General features: G+C 39.1%; 2 protein-coding genes across 2 annotated transcripts; one reads left to right on the top strand and one right to left on the bottom strand.

Moving 5' to 3' along the window:
* Positions 1–537: 537 nt before the first annotated feature.
* Positions 538–6214, top strand: LOC110054796 (transmembrane protein 163a-like). The gene is made up of 8 exons (XM_089297209.1): positions 538–1015; positions 1531–1626; positions 1807–1850; positions 3198–3295; positions 3825–3921; positions 4509–4620; positions 5044–5185; positions 5963–6214. The coding sequence occupies exons 1-8, from the start codon at positions 910–912 to the stop codon at positions 6012–6014; spliced, it is 747 nt and encodes a 248-aa protein (XP_089153335.1). The 5' UTR covers positions 538–909; the 3' UTR covers positions 6015–6214.
* On the bottom strand, positions 6155–18191 carry LOC110054671 (uncharacterized). The gene is made up of 13 exons (XM_089297206.1): positions 16119–18191; positions 15526–15646; positions 14822–14926; positions 13507–13612; positions 12993–13076; positions 12080–12297; positions 11309–11372; positions 10576–10813; positions 10327–10499; positions 9725–10162; positions 9037–9327; positions 8222–8329; positions 6155–7280 (listed from the first exon to the last, which is right to left on the bottom strand). Exons 1-13 carry the CDS (start codon positions 17887–17889, stop codon positions 7092–7094), a joined length of 3906 nt encoding a protein of 1301 aa, XP_089153332.1. The 5' UTR covers positions 17890–18191; the 3' UTR covers positions 6155–7091.
* Between the last annotated feature and the right edge of the window lie 1666 nt (positions 18192–19857).

Raw genomic sequence — 19857 nt, forward strand, 5'->3', positions numbered from 1 at the left:
ACGTTACCATGTGTGACACTTTTTTTTTTTTATGGAGCATATTTCGTTAGTTGCTTACATGGCTTTAAATGTATTTCTAACGACTGAGTTGATCGTAAAAATCGCAAATAATGCCTTGGGCGAATTAAAAGCACAACCGGCGCCAAGTGCAAAAAAACGTACAGGACATGATTAACTGTGTCAAGAAATTTGAGCCTGATCTAGTTTTGATACCGGAATTTGATGGTACTGGGGTACATCAAGGCAGCAGAAAATATATGGGGCCAATAGCAGAATTCAGGGAATGAAAATTTGGTCATCTATCAGCTTCAGGCAGATCCAAGCAGAAATAACCCTTAGCTTCATTTGACGTTTTTGACAATTTGTGTCAACTTCATATTAAATTCTCTAAATTGTCAATATAATTGACATCAGTTGGTAGTTTTGGACCTTCAAATTTTCATTCGATTTATCTCCATTTTCAACTTCATTCGGTAATGACGAGCGCTTCTTTAACAAAGAATGGGAATGAAATACAACCTTAGCTATGACTGAGTCAGTTGATTAACATCTGCTTGTCTGCTCTCGAACTGATCAGGGCTGGGTATTAAACTCGTCCCAGACCCTTTACCTTTCGCCATATAAACGAATGTCATAGAAACTGCATTTATTAAACTTGTACATATTGTAAGCTTGGAAACATTGAATTAACGAATCAAGCTAAACATTTCTTTCTCGTGATCATTCAAGATCAGGACATTAAATTTTACTGGACGGCAAGAAAAGTCACAGGCTGAATACGGCTGGACACAAGGAGAGAATTTTCGAAAAAATAACAATTATAATAGACATCAAACTCTAGGTATTTTCAAGGAAATTTTAAATTTTATTGACTCTGAAAACCATCTATCACTTGGGATATGACGAAGTATGGATAAAAATGGCGATAATTTGGAACTTCAAACACTGTTGAACGGAAAAGAGGAAGAACAAATCAATGGGGGAGAAAAGCAGAAAAACTCTTCTGCTGTTAATGGTAAGAGTTTCTTAAAAGGTATCATTGTGAGTCGTTTTTGTTCAGTGTTTAGAAAGGCGTAGAAGCCACAATAGTTTAATAACGATTTACGCCCCCTTGCTCTATTTTTCTATTCCGAGCTTTTTAGAACCACAGACATCGATTAGAAAATTTAACGGGTCACTCTACAAAGCTAAACGTCCTGACGCGCGATAACGTTTTTTAATCATTTCATTCAAAGCAACTGATAACAATAATTGTTAAAATCTAGTAAAAATTCATTAGAATTTCAGTGATCTGAAAATTTTACGAATGCTCTTTAATTGAAAACCGTTTGACAATAGCAAACTACCAGTTATGGCTAATTTGTTCCATCGAATGTCTTTGTTAAGTGATCCTGCATCCTGAATCCATTGTTGCCAAATGTCAGTCCCACCCAGAAATACTACATAACTCGAAAATTTAAACGGCCGGACAATAATAAAATGAATGATAACAAGTCTATTCAGATCATAAGTCTATGTTCAATTTTACAGGACAAGATGAACAATATTTATTTTGGAGAAAAGAAGCCATATCTATTTCTTGTGCTTCAATAGTTTTCACCACAGCATTTGGCGGAACGTTTTTCGGTAAGTTCGTTTCCAGTTCAGATGATTAAAACCTCTTATTTCCCCAAATTTATGAACGATAATTATAGTGATATCGCTCTAGTATATTACTGTTCTTTGTAAACATGATTTGTTTTAATTTTACATTTAAACTAAGGTCTTGGCAGTTTTGTTTTGTTATTTTATTTTTTATTTTGTCAGTGTTCTCTCAAATTGCTGGAAGCCCTGCAGCTTTCGGATTTGCTGTAAGTTTGATTCGTAATCATACTTCGAAGTCCTTCCTCTAACATCTTGAAAATGGAGATAAACATAATTATTCAGCAGCGTGCATAAAGAGAGCATAATAATGAATAATTATTCGGCCTTATTTGTGTATTGGTCAACTATTCCTGTAATTTATTTAAAGCTTTATTCTAAGGAATACGCTATCTATTTTAAATTAAAAAAGCAACTTGAAATCTGTATTTTGAGAACTAACCAGCTGTGACTTGTTAAACACAGCTGACACTTCTGTCGGCCTAATCCTGCTGTGATGATTGAAGAAATTTCTCAAAAGAATAGGCAATATCTAAGAGTATGAAACTATAGGTTTTTGCAAAGTCTTTCGTAAACCACTGAGAAGTGATTAGATACAAAAATGTACAATTTCGCGCTATTTTAAGACTAATTCAGACTGAACGAAGAACATATCGTTTTTTAAATAATACATTTTTCACAGCACAGCCTGATTTGTGCAAACAAAACACTAATTCTTGTCAAACAAAACGAACGGTTGGTTCAAAACACTAATTACGATTCTAAAAATATCCTAGTTGCCTGTGAAGAAGACATGCGAGAAGTCAATACTGACGTTTCTTGACGTTTTACGTTAAAAAATAAATTTATTACAATGACTGAGGAAGTTTTCAGTGGTTTTCGACGGGTTTTAAACCACATAAAAGTTTTCTGAAAATAATGACCTAAAATGGCCATAAAACGTCATCAATAGCATTTGCTATTAGTAGAATTCTTTAGTTTATTTGAAAAAATGTCAAACTTCATATATTTTCTAGCGTAGTAGTAAAATGTCCTGAGCGTAAAGAAACTCTAATTTACCGGAACACACCGATAACGCTTTGTTGCGACACAATTTCCTGCCTTTTGAAGCTGGTAATCCAATACTAATTCGACAGTAAAATTTTCACTTAATAAAATGGCATATCTATTCTCTTTCGCTTCGCTCGGCTAATAGAAAACATTTGTTTTTAAGTAAGAGACACAATACGACAATCAGTTTATTCACAAGAAACTGAGACACGCTGCGTACAGGTTATGAGAGATCTGAGAAGCAGTAATGAAACCATAAAAGCCAGAGAATAAACGCAAAAATATCAGACGCTATTTTACATAACGATAATTTTAATAAGGGAGACAGCCTTGAGTAAACTGATCGGCATCAGGTAGAGAAAGATAATCTAGGTAGATAGGTAATCTTTAAGTGGTGTGATATTCAAAAGGGGTGGTTTTTAAAGGTCTGATTATCCCAATGGAAAATATATACAATACAAGCTAATTTAACACCTAAAAGAAAAATATTATCGATTGGTTTACAGCTTGCAGCTGTGTTGGATTCTCTTAGTTCCTTGGTTGTGCTGTGGAGATTTTCCGTAAGAGAGAGTCAAGAGACAAATTCGTTTGAACGAGAAAGAAGGTTGGTACTTGTTAAAAACTTAAGGAACTCGTGGCCAGAGTTTAAAATATATATAAAACCGAGAAGACACTGGGTCGAGGTTGTATTCAACTGATCTCGTACCAAGATCTCACTCTGATTGACGTTTTTCCGTGGGAGGCTAGATCTGAGTTGTATATTACCTGGTTTAAATTTGACATCATCAAAATTGAAAACTCAATAGCTAATGCTAGAAAGCTGTTCTTTTTTCAAATTCCTTGAATCCGTGAACTACAGATATCTTTATTTATTTCATATCGATGAAGTGTTTGAGAAAGGTCATTATTTTTTTTTTCCGCGCAACGACTTTAACCGAGCTTACTTGACAGTTTTTAACCAATCACAGCATGACTGTAAAAGAAAGCCTTTGATTTTGTTTGTGATCTCACCAACATATCCTAGCAGGGCGATTGCTATCCGCTGGTACAAACCACAGTAAAAGCCATTACTCGCATTTCGGATGGTTTGTGGGCTTTTTCTAAATGTTCTCTTTTTTTTTCGTGATTTTCAGGGCATGTATAGCAATCGCAACCTGTTTCATCATTTCAGCTTTTGCTATAGTGGCTAAAGCACTGTATACGTTAGTAGTGGACAGTAAACCAAGTAAGGTATGAACGATGTTAACGAGTCCGGAACCTCTACAATCTTTGTTTTACACGTATCTAGAGGAATAAGGACGTATTATTGTCTTGATGTAAAACGAAGTTAACAAGGTCGACACACACTAGGGGATGTGTTGCAGCGACAGTTTACCTCAAGTACCATGCCTATTTTTGCTGCGAAAAATGTATGACAGTCAGTAACAAGAGTTAAGTTTTTCATCAGCAAGCAAGAGCAAAACCTGAACAATGATCTCACGTTATATTAGTATTTATACGACTTGTGTGACGCTACGACGGAGGTAGGGTAGGAGGTGAGTAGCAAGGGCGATTTCGGATTCCGTGTCAGAGTCTATGCTGTATTCTCGGGAAACATTCGACTCCCAAAGTGCCTCTCCACCCCACCCCCACACCCCTTTCCCCCAGGAGTGTAAAGTAAATTGTTAGTGCAACTTGACAAGCACTGAAGCGGGTCTCGGCAATGTACTCACCCTCCTGTCCCATCGGGGGACGGGGGAGAAGCAATACTCCCGGGAGCATTGGAACGGACGCAAGCATTGAATTCGAATTCATTGAATAATCTGTTTTTGTCGCAGGAGTTTGTGATGGAAATGTTATCAGTTGGCAGTTTTCTGTTCCTTGTATTTCTGACGGGTTCTAAATGTCTCATAGCAGGCAAAGTTCACAGCAGAGCCATGAGGACTGATGGTGAAGTATACATAAAGTAGTTTAGATAAAATGATCAATCCTAAAATTTGACTGGTCGAAATTAGTATCACTTCATCCTAAAAAGCCTCACCTACACACAATTTAGCCTACTGAGATGACACATTACTGTTTTTGCTGTTGCATTTAGTATTAGCGGAACCTTGTTCCCAGTGCTCCTTATCTCCCCTTGAAAAAAAAGCGAAGGATCCTGGGCACGAGCTCATTTCAAGGCTTGACTGAATCAAGTGACGTCAACTCACAATGGACGAATATTTAACTTCAGGTTACAGATCATAATTATGCTCTTTGTATACGGTCCTCTCTTGATTGAGATAAAATGTGAGTAAACTCAATAATTACCAAGACAAATTCCCTAGACCGTTACGTCTTGACATGTTTCGATTTTGTTCTTTATTTTTTTAGCTATAAACTCCTTAGCTGGAGCACTGATGACTCTTGGTATGATTGCCAGTGATGTGGTTTGTGATAAAAACCCGAAAATCTGCTATCTGGATTCAGCCACAGCGCTTCTCATAGCTACAGCGCTCTTCGCGTACGGAGCCATGTAAGATGAACAAGCGTTCTCGTCATAAAATCATGTAACCCACCTACCTTTCCATCTTCGTACGGTCTCATTGGCTAAAGTGGTGCCAAAATCACATAGGAATATTAGAAACCAGGAAATTACCAGCCGGACCTCGTTAATCCGGTCACCAGCGGGCCACAAAAATCTAGCCATATTAACGGGGTGGCCGTATTAAATTAAAGAGGGTCTTTGAAAAAGAAAATGACTGACTGAGCTTTTATTCGGGTCACAATAAGGTGGCCGTAATAACGAGGTGACCGTATTAGCGGGGTGGCCGTAAGGCGGGGTTCCACTGTATATTTTTAAAATTTAGTGAAGCTAATCGAGAATACTGTTCTAGCGAGACCTCGTTTTCTTTTTAACTCTGAGGCATGAAACCAGGGGTTTCATTAATGTTCTCAGCAGGAGGGTAACTGGTTTTCATAGGTGGGGAACTTTCCCTACATGGTCCGGCAAACCAGGAGGGCAAAATCATCTTCAGAGCCAGTCAATTTGGCGGGTGCCCAGCCCTTAATGAAACCTCTAATAACTAGTTAGTGCATATCTCGCTTTTTGTCAGGTCTGAAGTTTGATAAGACAAGTGGTGTTGTGTACATAGTGTTAAACAGTCTAAGGTACATTTACACAAGCTTGATGTTGATGTTTCAGTCATTTCGCGTAGCCTTGGTCAAATTTGCTCTCGATCCGGTCTAGCAAGTGTCAAATTAAATCAGTCAAGGAATTCTCACTCACTTTTCTATCGTTTTCTTTCTTTAGGACCATTTTAGAGCTGGCAATCAACAAAGACAAGGAATCACCGCACGATTGAACTATTATTTGATAAACACTTGCAGACGTAGCAAGGGGGGAAAGTCTGGGTCAAAATTCGGCCAATAGAAAAAGCTTTAATAAAAGAGAAGACAAACTTTATAATAACGCTCAGGAAAGATTCATTACTAAAGAACGGAATGGAAACTTAAACAAATCTCCTTTATTTACTTGTCAAATAAATTTTACTTTTTATAGCTATATCACGTCGAATTTTCCAAGTCACATGTAATACATTTCTAAGTATCAAAAATTCATTCCATGAACTTTATCTCTATCATTCTCCACCGATTCATGGATAACTTTCGCAGGATTTCCCTTCTTTTTAGATCGCCTTACTTGCTTACAAAAATGTTTCATATTCGTGATGTGATTTCATAAAAAAAAAAATCACCAATCGTTAATTATTGTAAAAAAAATTCATGTACATATACATGTAATATGCGCAGTCAGTGAATAATTATTTAACTATGCGTCAACGTACAAAATAATTAAGATTTGGATTCAATGCCCAAGACGAAAATCAAAGGTCTTGACCCGTACACGTACGCGATACAAGATCTAAACTATGAAGGAATGATTGCGTGACAGATCAATAGAATGTTTGAAGCGACTAATCTCACCTAACGGATAAGAGCGCGCGTGACAGCACGAATAGCTATAAAATCTCACGAAATATTTTCTGGGAAACAAATCGCTTCTACAAATCAACCTCAATGAGTCTAACGTGAAATGTAAGTTAGCATGTCTTCACAATGAAACTCTGAGGGAACTATAGCAATCCCAAAGTTCCAATGTAATTCATGTTATTACATTTGTTTTTCATTTCTTTTATTCTTCTTAATAATTTTTTTGGTATAAAAGTTTCTTATGATACACTATCGACATCAACCACATTCCAAGGGGAACGGATCTTCTCCTTGTACAAAAGCCAACGACGCCGAAGATGTCCGAAGATGTCCGAAGATTATCCGAGCTAACGACAGCTAAGCCGATTGCAGAATGTGCTCCAGGGCACTGTGAACTGTATGCAAATCAAACCGCAACAACAGTTCATCGCATTACTCCGCAGCACGTGTTAGTTGTTTATGTTGTAGACGCCTTTCTTTTTCATGAATCCCATTTTTTCAAACTTTCCTTCTTTCTTACCAGTCTTCTGTTCCTTCTCTCGTTGTTTTCTGGCCTTCTGCTCTCGCTCCATCTCTGCTTTCATCTCTTTCACTTTCTTCTTGATTATCGCTCTGTGATTTTGACTCACTCCCATGGCCTGGAAAATTGAAACAAGAGCTATCAAAATCTAATATCTCCCTACCATGGTTGCCACATACATCACTCTTTAAAATTCCCTGACTTTTCCCTAAACAAATGACCTGACCAAATAGCATTTCCCTGACCAAAAATACAGAATGTCATATCTAGAAGTGGCTTCTAGCATAAAATTACAGCCGTCATTTCTACTCGTTCATTAAGACAGGTAAGTTTTCAACAAATCATTACGGAAAAATGTCATTGAGATCACAGTGACCCCGAATGTTTCTTCCAGCCTTCAATCGTACTAAATCAGCCATGTTAAATTATTTCAATTTTCCCTGACGTTTCTTCAAAATGTCAATATTCCCTGACTTTTCCCTGACCTTGGAGAATTTTTTCCCCTGACCATTTCCTGACCTGTGGCAACCCTGCCTACAGTATCAATACATTATCAAACACACAAGTCACAAGAATAAAGAACGACATCAACTTCACTGTAAGAGATACAAGTATTGTCTTGATCTATAACCAAAATCTCCGAACTAACATTAAAACAATAGAATAGCAATTTTCAAGGAGAATTCATAGTTTGATCTATGGCTAAGCTAGAGTCTGTGTGACTGCTGGCATTGTACTCATATATAATTATAATGGGCAACTCTATTGAGGGTGTTTGTCAGGGTAGGGAAAAATGACACTGGTAGAAATGCAGTAGTTAGAGATGCCTGAAAGAAAATTTAAACAACCGTATTGTGGAGGAGAATAGTGAGAAGGGGCATTATTACCTGCCAAGGGTTGGATAGCAAGAAGTAAAAGATACAGGAAAACTAGAAAAAATCCTGAGCTAGCAGGTTTCCTGATCTCAAAGATTTGCTGCTTAGTTTTATAGATAAACTAATAATACTAAACAATGAATATGTGGGAAAGATAGACAGCTATCTATTCAGTCTATAGTACCTTGAGTCTGGAACCATCTAAGTTCAATAACTGCTTTCCATCAATATTTTTATTAATGAATTCTTCCGCATACTCCTCCAGGTCATTGGCAATTAACCATGAATACACCTAGACAGCAAAGGGAAGGGAGAGTTAAACCAATAAATGCCTGGACTCAAATGCTTATGACATTCACTGTTTGTAGTTTTGTAAGAACTGGGACAAGTTTGTGGTGGAAAGCACAGTGGAACTCCGCGTTATGGCCACCCTGCTAATACGGCCACCTTGTAATTGCGGCCACGCTATTCTGGTCAGAGCAAAAGCTCAGTCAGTCATTTTCTTATTTAAAAAACCCCTTTAATACAACCACCCTGTTAATACAGCCAGATTTTTGTGGCCCGTTGGTGACTGGATTAAGAGGGTTCCACTGTACGTTAAATAATTATAATCACTGGTTTGTGTGATAGACTGCTTCATTGTCTTTCTGTCTGTCTGTCTGTCTGTCTGTCAGAAATCACTGTCTGTCTGTCTCTTATTGCCTGTCCATCTGTCAGTCTGCCAGTCTATCAGTCTGTCTGTCAGTCTGTCTGTCAGTCTGTCCATCTGTCATGCTGTCATGTTGTCAGTCTGTCAGTCTGCCAGTCCAAGTCTGTCCGTCTGTCAGTCAGCGAGTCAGTCAGTCTGTCAGTCTGTCAGTCTGTCGGTCTGTCGGTCTGTCAGTCTGTCAGTTTGTTGGTCTGTCAGTCTGTCGGTCTGTCAGTCTGTCAGTTTGTTGGTCTGTCGGTCTGTCTGTTGGCCAGTTAGTCATGTGGTTGGTTTGTCTTTCTGTCACCCACCTGGTCTGTGTCCCAGTCTGAGATCAGTTGAACTACTCCAGGAGACTGCATGTCTGACAAGGGACTAGTGACTGGTGACTGTCCATCAACATTTGACACTAAACCTGGAGAGCTCCTTGCCGAGTCTGTTTGTCCACTAGCGGCAAGTAATTCAGGTGGGACATCAATAGCAGCTTCATTGTATGACTCCATTACTGGAACACTCTTCATTTGTAACAGAGGCATGGCTGGAGGGAGGAATGGGGAGGAGCCACGAGAGGAAGCCTGGGATGAGGCTAGGTCTGAGTCAATCTGAGAAAGAGTGAAATAAATAAATTATGATTCTCATGGACTTTAAAAGAACATGTACAGTGCAATACAGTCTAGACAGCAACAGCATGAGAATTTGATGGTGTGGTACCAAGACTGTTCAGGATACCTCTGATAGGACTGTGCTGAAAGCAACATTTGGATTCGGCTAACGAGTCCATGTCCTTGTTGCCAACCAACTCAGGCCAGGTGATGTTTCATTTGGGAGGTTACAACTGTGCAATTTGTCATGTGCAACTGACTGCATGAAGGTACGTGCAAACAGAACAATAAATATATTGCAACGTCAAAAATGAATCATAACGTGATCTGAATTGGGTGGTAACAAGGATGTGAACACAATAGCTGAATATCTCTATTGAAAATAACACTTCCTTACCCTTCTTGTGGCCTCTTCAATCTCATCCAAAGAGTTTGTGGATCCTGAGAAACACTCAGAATCCTCCTCATCTACAGGCTCACGCGTCTCTCTGTCCATCCTATCAAGTGCCGTAGTCGGCATAGATGATACTTTGATGTCAGCCTTTGACAACTGCTTCTCCAGAAGATTCTCTACCACAATGTTACGTGTCTCCTCCTTGTGGGACAGAGGGAAGCTTGCCCGGATCTCCTCAGGAGGTGAATCGCTGCCCTTGCTTGCTGATTCGTCATACAGGTTTTTCCCTGTGGAACGAAGTTTGAAACCTCCAACTGGAAAAGATGGAAGAACGAGCCCTGGACCTTTTGGAGGGCCTCTGTGCCCCTCATTTTCTGAGGTATTCTTCTTTGAGGATACCTCCTCTTCATCTTCATCAGATAACTCATGATCTCCAAACATCTAAAGAGAAAACATGATGGAAAATCAATTACTCCCAGTGAAGTACTACACAAGTAATATAGTTTCTGCATACTCTTAGTGTAGGTTTGGCTCAGAGTAAGAGAATCAAGCTCCACATTCATTATATAAACTAGTGACTTAATTCCAACAGTCATGCATCTTACATCATTGTCATCATCCAGAGATTTTGCCCAGCTTGCACGAGTTGGCTTATGTTTCTTTTGTTGTGCTTCAGCGAGTCTTTTCTTTTCCAGAAGATAATCATTGCTAAGTGTCTTAGTCTCTGGGACACAGTTAAGATCCACACCATCCTGAGACTTGCTCTCTGTTACAGGCTCTGATGAAAAGAGAAACAAGAAAGTTATTCACTGGAGAAATAAGACCAGTGTCACTCTTGAAAAGCACCAAGTTACCTATTGCATCTTCTTTTCCTTGTGAATCCCAACTAAGTTGGAAATTTGATAGTGCTTTCTCCACTTCAGATACAAGTCCATTCTCAATTACTTCCTCTTGGACTTCTTCTCTCTCTTTACCAGCTGACAATGTTTTCTGTTCCTCTTTCCTAAATACAATGGTTGAGATGTGCTCTTCCTTCTGTTTTGATTCTTTCTCTGAAGTTGCTTGTTGAAGTTTTTTTTCCAACTCTTTGACCTTGAATGGAAAACAAATGAGCTATGTCTTTAATTCTCAAACTTATTCACAATTCAAATTCAAAGGAAACTGATGTAAAATGAAAATCTTCGATAGTAGAGTTTGTCATGCTGCACATTAACTTTTGCTTCAAATGCCTTGGTAGATATAGGTTCTGTGTCCAAAATAATTTATTAATAATTATTAAAATAATTATAACTTATTATTCAATCATAACAATTATTAATTTTTAGTGAAAAGCATACATTATGTTTGTTGGATGTATCTGGAGAACAGAAGCAGGTTCCAGGTAAGTTATATAGCCAAGGTATCATTAGAGAATTCAAGTGCCTCAAGAAATACCAAAATGAGCCTCACCAAATTGATCATCAGAATTTTTGTATTAATTTGGCAGATCAGACATCCCCTTCTTATCTGGAATACTTCAACTTCCCAACCTTCAAAGGAACTTTTGAACAGGGACAATACTGACAAAAAATATGAATAAGTACAAACCTTATTTTGCAATAACTTAATATCAACAGCGTATCTCTCAGCAGCTACAGCATTTGCTTGTTCCCTTTAACAAGAATAATTTATTAACAACAAATTACACTGTATGCAACAATGCCAAAGAAACATATTTTAACATTCAGAAATAAGATATCACAATGAAGTGTTTTTCACAAATTGACCACAATAATAAAGATGGTTCTACATGCAGATGACCAAATGTAAGAACAATACCCACATGAACAGCAAAACTGACTTCAAAATTTAAATGTCTTGAGCTATTACTGAACCAGCAAATGGTGGACGGATGGCCACAGATCCATCATCACTGACACAGATGCATGGCAAGGTGGACATACACTGTACATGCAAATTGATGAGCCTATGTACAGATGCATGTATGAAAAATCTGATGGGCAAACGACTGCCTGTCCATATATGCATTTGTACAAGTACGCGTATAGCAGGGGCAAAACCAGTTGCAAAACACACTGTAGAGATTCGATGCATGTGTACATGTTAAACTGGTTGGACATTTTGTACCATACCATACAGGGCTGTTTATAAGTGCGCCTTAACCTGTAACACCTGTTCTGGCTGAGTATGATTAATGGGCGATCTAGTATGCTACTGGTGAATTAGCTTGTTGTTGATACAGTTCACCCATAAAGTAACATTAGTTTGTAATGGTGTGATCATAAGATAAAGGCGACAAGTGAATCAAAACTTAATGGTACTAGGCCTGCCATCTGCCATAAAGTAATAGAGGTTTACCTGTCTTCCAATTCCTTCAGCTTATTCTTGGTAATGTGATATTTCTTCTCCAAGATCAGGTACAAGCCTTTGCTTTCCTCCAGTTGTCGCACCATATCATCATTCTCTGCTTCAGACACAGCTAGGTCTGACTCTAACATGTTAACCTTGTCGGTCATTTCAGCCAAAGCTTTCTGTGCCTTCTTGACTTCATCACTGGTTTGTTCAACAACCGGTTCCTGATAATCACGTAAGAAACATAAGAAATAACAAATATAAGTTAATTATTATTATTACTTATTAAGAAACCTCTCTTATTAATGATCTGAACATTGTGTATGTACATGGTCCCCTCAGAGGATTTTCAACATAAACCAAATGAAAGCACTTTCTCCTGATTAATCTTAACGTCCATAACTCTCTTTGCAAGAAATGTTTGCCAAACCCAGCTTCAATATCCTTATATATGGGAATTACATGTAATAATATAATGTGTTGTATAGTAGTTAAAATTGAAATTCAGGTTAAAATGATTTTAACCTAACATGATTCCCAATTTCCTTTGTCTTCTAACCCTAATTATTCATGATCCATGACTAATATAAGGGTTAAGAGACAAAGGAATTTCATTTTACCCTGAATTTAATTTTGACCTACTGTACGTGTACAACATACATATAACTAAACATGCCAAATCATAGCATTGGGCGTTCCAGAAAATATCTATACTCACTGCAAAGTGTCATTGGAAATTCCAAGGGCGAGAGGGAATCTCAAAAAATATATTTTCAAAGAAAGTAACTATGAACTCAAACTTGAATTTCAGGGGGATTATTGGGGTGGCGGGGGGGGGGGGGGGGGGAGGCAAACCCAAAAAACCCTCTGTGTGAGGGATGCAGATATTTTCTGGAACAACACATGTGATAACACTTACAGGTTTTTGGATGTTTTTTTGTAGCTGAACCATTTTCTCAGCTAGTGAAGCTCTATTCTCTGCTTCTTCTGCTTTTGTTTCTGCCTGTAAATAAAAAAAAAATAATAATAATGTCAACTACAATAATATTAAAATAGTACTTGAATGTCTATAATCCAGAGCCAGGAGAGGGAGAGTGAAGGGACAAACAGAACTTGTTATGTGGCACTGAAGAGATGCTCCCCTTTCAGGCTTCCACACCTGTAAGGGTGTCCTGTTTCAGATTCTCACAGTTGCTACAAATTATGGCTCTTTGATTTTCCACAAGTTACATGTATGTTTTCAAAGTCACTCACTAGTAATCAAAAACCAGTATCAACTGAAGAAATGATTTTTGACTCTACAGCTTTTTTAGCAGTTTTTCAAATTTTGATGAGCATCCTCAGTAGATAGTTTTACAAGGGAGTCCTTTAACCCACAGGCAGGAAATACATTTTTATTAGGGTGCGAACATTAAGTTACATGTATAGCCCACCTCAATCAACTTTTGTTTAAGATCTTCAAGCTGCTGTTCCAGATTTGGGTCAATTCTGTGTGATACATGTAAGTGAGCTCGGCTCTTGTCTCTGCCCATAAGAAACCTGCAGTATACAGACGTGCAGAAAAAAAGAAAATACAGTTTATTTGGTATCACATTCTGTTGACCCTCCATCTGATTGCCACGCTGGGGCAGCATTACTTGGCCATCATATAGAGAGGTGTCAAAAAAGAGTAAACATGCATGGAATGGTGCCTGGTAAGGACAAAGCAATATATTTACCTTTACTTATTAATTAGCATATAACCACTTATCAGTTTCTGACCGTGCTAAAAACAAATATCAATTCAGCATATTAAAAGAGTATGGCATGATTAAATGTAGTAAGTACTTTCAGCCCAACACTTTTAGCATGACACAGGTTGAACAAGCTTGACTCAAAATTTTACAAGGAATGGCTGTGTGGGCTCATAAGCAAAATAAGGGCCTTAATCACCCAGAACTTTTTTAGTTCATGAAATTCAATGCTGAAGGACCTCAATATTATACCCAAAGAGCTAAAATGTAAACGTGTCATCAATTACTAAGTTTGCCATTGAGGCACTGCACATGATTTTTTAAATGGTTGTCTTTAAGTTAGTTTTTCTCATTTGTGGCATGAATTCATGTTTAATGCATGTAAATAAAATTAATCTTGTCCACCATTTCAGAATGTATTAGGACTTGTTGTTATCAAATGACTGACTGGCTCATCCTTAATAAAACTCTTTGTATTGAAGGGCTCACATTAGTTCAGGCAGAATTAAGTGAGTTGCAAATTTATTTAACTTGCAAAGCGGTTCAGATAAACCATTGGCTATCACTGTAGATGAAAACTTCATTTGTACATGCGTACATTGTACAACCAAAAACAGTTCTAGTGTTGTTGAACACACTTGGTCATTTACCATTTATTCACAAAAACCCAATTTATCCAAAGAGACTAGCACTAGTTTGACCAGATCATGATTCCAAGAAATTGCAAATGGTCAGCACACTTCAACTCAGATAATTATTTCTGTTGGAAATTTTGGGCTACCTATCAAGATGTTCCATTTATCTCGAAAATTTTCTAGTCAGCCAAGCCAAAATTGTCAGTTATTGCATATGTTCTGATCGAAATTTCCAAAATCATGGTAAACAACCAAAGTCTGTTCCACCTATGTAACAAAATGCTACATGTACATGCACTGCACATTGATGAAAACGTTATTTAGAATGCTGGTAACTTCTACTGTAGGAATAAATATACACAAACTCAAAGTTCCCTTACCTTACTATCCCACTGGTATTCTTTAAAGTCTGTGCAGCAAACTGCTGTGTTACTCCAACAAGAGAAATTCCATCCACCTCAATAATCTGATCATTCACCTGTATTCTGTAATTAAATGATTGACAATGATCACTACACACACAGTACTTCCTGCACTGTAGCTAGTTTAACAAGAAACGTTGGCCACCCGAAAAATTAGTCTTTCCTTAATTACTGTACCTTCAACGTCTTGATCGACATAAAAAAGCATTCAGCCTTTCACAACTTACTATTCATCCTAAATTCACTACCTTCTAGCCCTGCTACCCAAAATCATAATGAAGCTCCTGTACTCTGCAGCAAATAAAAATGTTTTCCATGTCAGCAAGCAGGGAAATATTTAGTCTCTCTGCAGCTGTTTTTGAGATCTCGCACAATGCTCCCCTAGCCACATTCCTTTCCCAGAAATACAGAGCTTGATGTTGGGACTACTAGGGTTGCCAATGCAACCACATTTTTTTCACTGGCGACTTACTTTCCACGCTTTTCACTAAAATACTTTTGCTGGCAACTAAATCTGCAAACTTAGGGGCCACCTGGCTCCAAGGTTTTTTCCTGAAAGTCGAGCCCTGATATATTTTGAAAATCTTTGAAATTTATAAATCAACAATCTTTCATTGCTTCACACTGTGACCTTAATGGGTAGAGTACTCTTTTAGACTAACCTTCCATCCAATGCCGCTGCCCCACCCTCTGTGAGTGACTTGACAAAAATCCCCAGCTTCTCCACCCCTGTGTCTGTACCAACACCAAGGCCTATGATGCTCAACCCCAGCCCTCTCTCATCTGAAGGAAAACCAAAACAATATAAAATGAAGCCTCACATTAAAACCGCTCCTAATACCATTATTATATGACATGTACATGTTCAGTCCTTCTCAAGATGCTTGTTTGCTTTTTAAAAACAAAAGTCCAAATGTTTTAAGTCAATATAACAGGAGGAGAGCAGGAAAAAAAATTGATATCCTGTTGCCCAGTGGATATCAAATTAAGTCACCCTTGGCAAAATGAACTGCATTGAAGAGACACTTTCATGACCTTTCAGAAAATGTGTAAATGTCTACAGTTTAGGCGAAAATATCGCATTTGAAGTTTCTTTTAGTAGACAAGCATTTTCAGTTATAACAGTGTGGCACACAATGGTCTGCCACTCAAGGGGTTAAGTACACTATGGTCCTTGTATTTAAATTGGTCAAGTGCAAACACAGCATAAGATGTTAACAGCTGTACACACTTCATTTAAAATTAAACATCTTACCTTTTCCTAGGTCTACAGAAAAAATGTCCATCTTTTCAATTCTTTTCTCTAGCTCCCATTCAGCCGATGCAGTAACAGGATCAATGTTATCGTTAGCTCTGTCATATTCTTCAGCACTGTATGTTGGAAACATTTTGTTGGTGTCCACAGCAAATCCAACTGATCTTTTCCCCTTTTTCTCCTTTTCTTTAGCTGCTAAAGCTGATGTTAATGGCTTGGCTGTAAACAGCAGTGATACAGGAGACACTGCTTGGGTGTGAGCACAATCTTCATCTACATCGCTGTGTTCCACAACACTACCAGTACTCTCATCACCTGAGCTTTCAGTTTCTTCATTACGTGAGGGGGTTTCTTCACTTTTACGATCATGGAAGTAAACACTGTCATGCTTTGGGTGAGAAAGAGCTTCTTGCATTTTATTCTCTTCCTGAGGTTTTGAATCAGGTCGTGTTGTGAAATCATATTGAGCACTAGGTACCGATTCTAGCTGCGCAGATTCTTCTTGTGGAATCTCTTCATCTTTCCAAGATGCTTCGCGTACCCTTCCAGGGGTTTCATCAAAGAAGTCGTCTTTGGGTACCTCCTTTCGTTGAAACCTCAGTCCTGTCTTAACACTGGGAGATTCATCCTGATTAACAGACTTCGCAGCTGTTTTAGCCTGATCATCCTTAGGAGACAAAGGTGATTCTTCTTCTTTTTGATTATTTGTGGATGAAAGCGGTTGACTGGTTAAAATTTCAACATTTTTCTCTGACTCTTTATCAGGTGTTAGCAATGAACCCTGTATAATGTGATCAACGCTATGTGACTTAAAAAGGCGTCTGCTGTAAGCTGGTGGATTGTGCAAAACCGAGTCATCATGAGAGCGGCCCAGCTTGTCAACTGTTCCATGATACTCTCCATTCATGGCTTTAGTATCAGAAAGATAGCGTTTGCGCGATTTTATGAAGTACATGGGCCGCTTCGTGCCTGGATCAGATCGTGTGCGAGATCTTGGTGAAGAAAACTGTTCATTTTTGCCTAGTGAGTTGATGTCCAGATCTTTCAAATCTGGGACAAGATCAAGCAAACTTGGTGATCTCTTTTCCTTCCGTGACACATCTTCATTTGAGCCGCCACTTTCAAACATTGCTCTTCTTGCTGCAATACCCTGAGACACATGTGGCTTGTGATTAGGGGTGGGAGGTAACGTTTTCTTGTAATAATTAGGCAAGGACCAGGGTCTTCCTGGTGACTCAGCTTGAGTCGCCTCATTACCATGATCCAACTTCAAGCGATCAATGGCTTCTGAAATAGGTCTGGGCTTTCTGAAATTCTGTTGTGCCTTGATTGTCTCATTTGCAATTGTCTCGTCAAAAATGTGTTTCAACTTGCTAACATTCGGTTTGCTTTCCTCTTCTGTATTGCTCTTACTGTTATCACTAGCCGGTTCGCTCTCCGCTGCGGGTTTTCGCGGGACGCGAGGTTTCTCTTCGCGGGTCTTCCGTGCAACATTGTCGCTTTTCAGAGGAGAGATAAAAGCTTTATCAGCCGAAATTACCTTCTTAGGAGGAGCGCCAAATTTGTTGTACGCTTTGTGTTTCTCCTCCTTAATGTCTCCAGTGCCTGGACTGCCTGTTGTCCGTTTTGTTTTAGTGTCAATAATATTTTTGCGAGTAACTATTGTTGAGCTTTGACTCTTAGTGTTTTCATTATCACCTTTCGTGCGACTTTGCACTTCTCTTCGTGCTCGAAATCTGTTCTCTTTGCCGTATTCGGTTCTTGTGGCCATCGCAGAGAGGCTGTTTCCGGATTCTTTATAAGCTTCTTTCGCCAGAGAGCGTCAAATTTGTAGTGTTCGCTGCTTAAATGTACAAACTCAAAGCATTGTGTTCGTAAAACACCGACAGAAGACTCCTAAAGACTAATGTCAATTCAACAAAACGCACTAACGGCTCAGGTCTTAACCTACCGTTCTAGTTTTCCTAAATCGCAGAAACGTTCGAGGAAGCTGGTACAATATTCGTCCTTGAATTCACGCCATTACAAGTTCCATACCAACAAAAAATGGCCGCCAAATTAGCTCAGTAAAGTCCATGCTGTAACGATATTATGTAATACGGCCTGGTCGCCCAGCACTTTAGTCAGAATCGACCACGAGTTAAATTGTGTTGACCCGTTGAGCCAGGAATTACAGAGCCTTTACAAAGCTGTCGTCCTTGTTATTTAAACCTTAAAGTTCATTACATGGTGTCAGAAGAGTGGTTACCTTGGATTTACACACAAAGATTCGCGTGAACTCGTGAACGCCACGAACTAACAAACCCGAACAAGCTTACCTAGAAAACCAACATGGCCGCCGCTTCATTTGGTTTGCCTCCACCGGAGCCTCTACAACTCCAGCAAGGGAACACAGCCCAGAAGTGGAAGAAATTCAGACAGAAATGGAGCAATTATGAAATAGCAACCGGCGTAGCACAGAAAGATGAACCAACACGTGTCGCGACTCTACTTACCGTAATCGGCGAAGAGGCTGTCGATGTTTACAACACGCTCACGTGGGATGAAGAAGGCGACGAGCTCAAAATTGAAAAAGTCTTGGAGAAGTTCGAGCTGTTTTGCAACCCGAGGAAGAACACTATCTATGAACGCTATGTTTTTTTCTCGAGAAATCAAGACAGTGGTGAGTCCATCGACCACTACGTGACTGTATTGAAGAACTTAGCGGACACTTGTGAATTTGGAGCACTCAAAGAGTCGCTTATCCGCGATCGGATCGTTTTTGGAATACGAGACTCCTCAGTAAGAGAACGACTCCTGAGAGATGCAAAGCTAACCTTGGAAAGTGCAACCGAGAAAGTCAGGTCAGCCGAGCTCACTCAAATCCAACTGAAGCAAATGGCAGCAGACAAAACAACCGATGAATCAATTAGTGCCATTAACACTGAGAAACCGCCTGAAAAACAGCCTAGTAAATTACCTGTGATTGATTGCAAATTTTGTGGCAGAAGACATCCAAGAAACAAGAATCTTTGCCCTGCATATGGTTCAAAGTGCCAGAAGTGTGGTCTAGCAAACCATTTTGCAATAAAGTGCAAAACAAGGGAAACAAGACCACCGAAAACAGGCAAACGACTCCACCTGGTTGAAATAGAAGATGATACTGAAGACGAATTCGCTATCGACATGGTCACTCACAAAATCGGAGCACTGCACACCGAGAGTAATGATAAAGTTGCAAGTCAGTTGTTTGTGACGATGATGGTAAACGACAATGCATATGTCAAATTCCAGCTTGACTGTGGAGCAACCTGTAACCTTCTACCACTGAAGGACTATGCAAAAGTTATGGGAGATCCTGATGACCTCTATATGGAGAAAAGCAAGGCCAAGTTAACCATGTACAACGGAGCCGTTATGTACCCAGTGGGGAAGTGCAAGCTCAAGTGCACGAGAGATGGCTCGTCCCATGTCCTTGAGTTCCAGGTTGTTGACGGAGATGTGAGACCACTTCTGAGTGCAGAAACATGTCAAAGGTTGAATTTCTTAAAAGTGCTGGTGAAAGACTCCTTCCATCATGTGGATACAGTGACTCAAGACAGCCAGTTTACACCATCAACGTTGAAGACAGTCATTGATGATGACCTCTTGACAGAGTATGCAGACGTTTTTGAAGGCCTTGGATGCCTCGCAGACCCTTACCACATAGAGATCGACCCAACAGCACAACCAGTGATACACCCACCCCGCAAGGTACCTG

Source organism: Orbicella faveolata, unplaced genomic scaffold (genome assembly GCF_042242905.1).
Source record: "Orbicella faveolata isolate gen_17 unplaced genomic scaffold, um_ofav_v1 contig_27, whole genome shotgun sequence".
Taxonomy (NCBI): Eukaryota; Metazoa; Cnidaria; class Anthozoa; order Scleractinia; family Merulinidae; genus Orbicella; species Orbicella faveolata.

What these genes read in the sequence shown, in the direction of transcription:
- LOC110054796 (XM_089297209.1), top strand. Translation starts at nt 910, where the DNA reads ATGGATAAAAATGGCGATAATTTGGAACTTCAAACACTGTTGAACGGA. An exon ending in TGGACAGTAAACCAAGTAAG is followed by an intron (nt 3,922 to 4,508) that starts GTATGAACGATG and finishes TTTTTGTCGCAG; the next exon opens with GAGTTTGTGATGGAAATGTT. An exon ending in CAGAGCCATGAGGACTGATG is followed by an intron (nt 4,621 to 5,043) that starts GTGAAGTATACA and finishes TTATTTTTTTAG; the next exon opens with CTATAAACTCCTTAGCTGGA.
- LOC110054671 (XM_089297206.1), bottom strand. Translation starts at nt 17,889, where the DNA reads ATGGCCACAAGAACCGAATACGGCAAAGAGAACAGATTTCGAGCACGA. An exon ending in CTGAAGGAATTGGAAGACAG is followed by an intron (nt 11,373 to 12,079) that starts GTAAACCTCTAT and finishes TTCTTGTTAAAG; the next exon opens with GGAACAAGCAAATGCTGTAG. An exon ending in CTCTGGATGATGACAATGAT is followed by an intron (nt 10,163 to 10,326) that starts GTAAGATGCATG and finishes TTTTCTCTTTAG; the next exon opens with ATGTTTGGAGATCATGAGTT.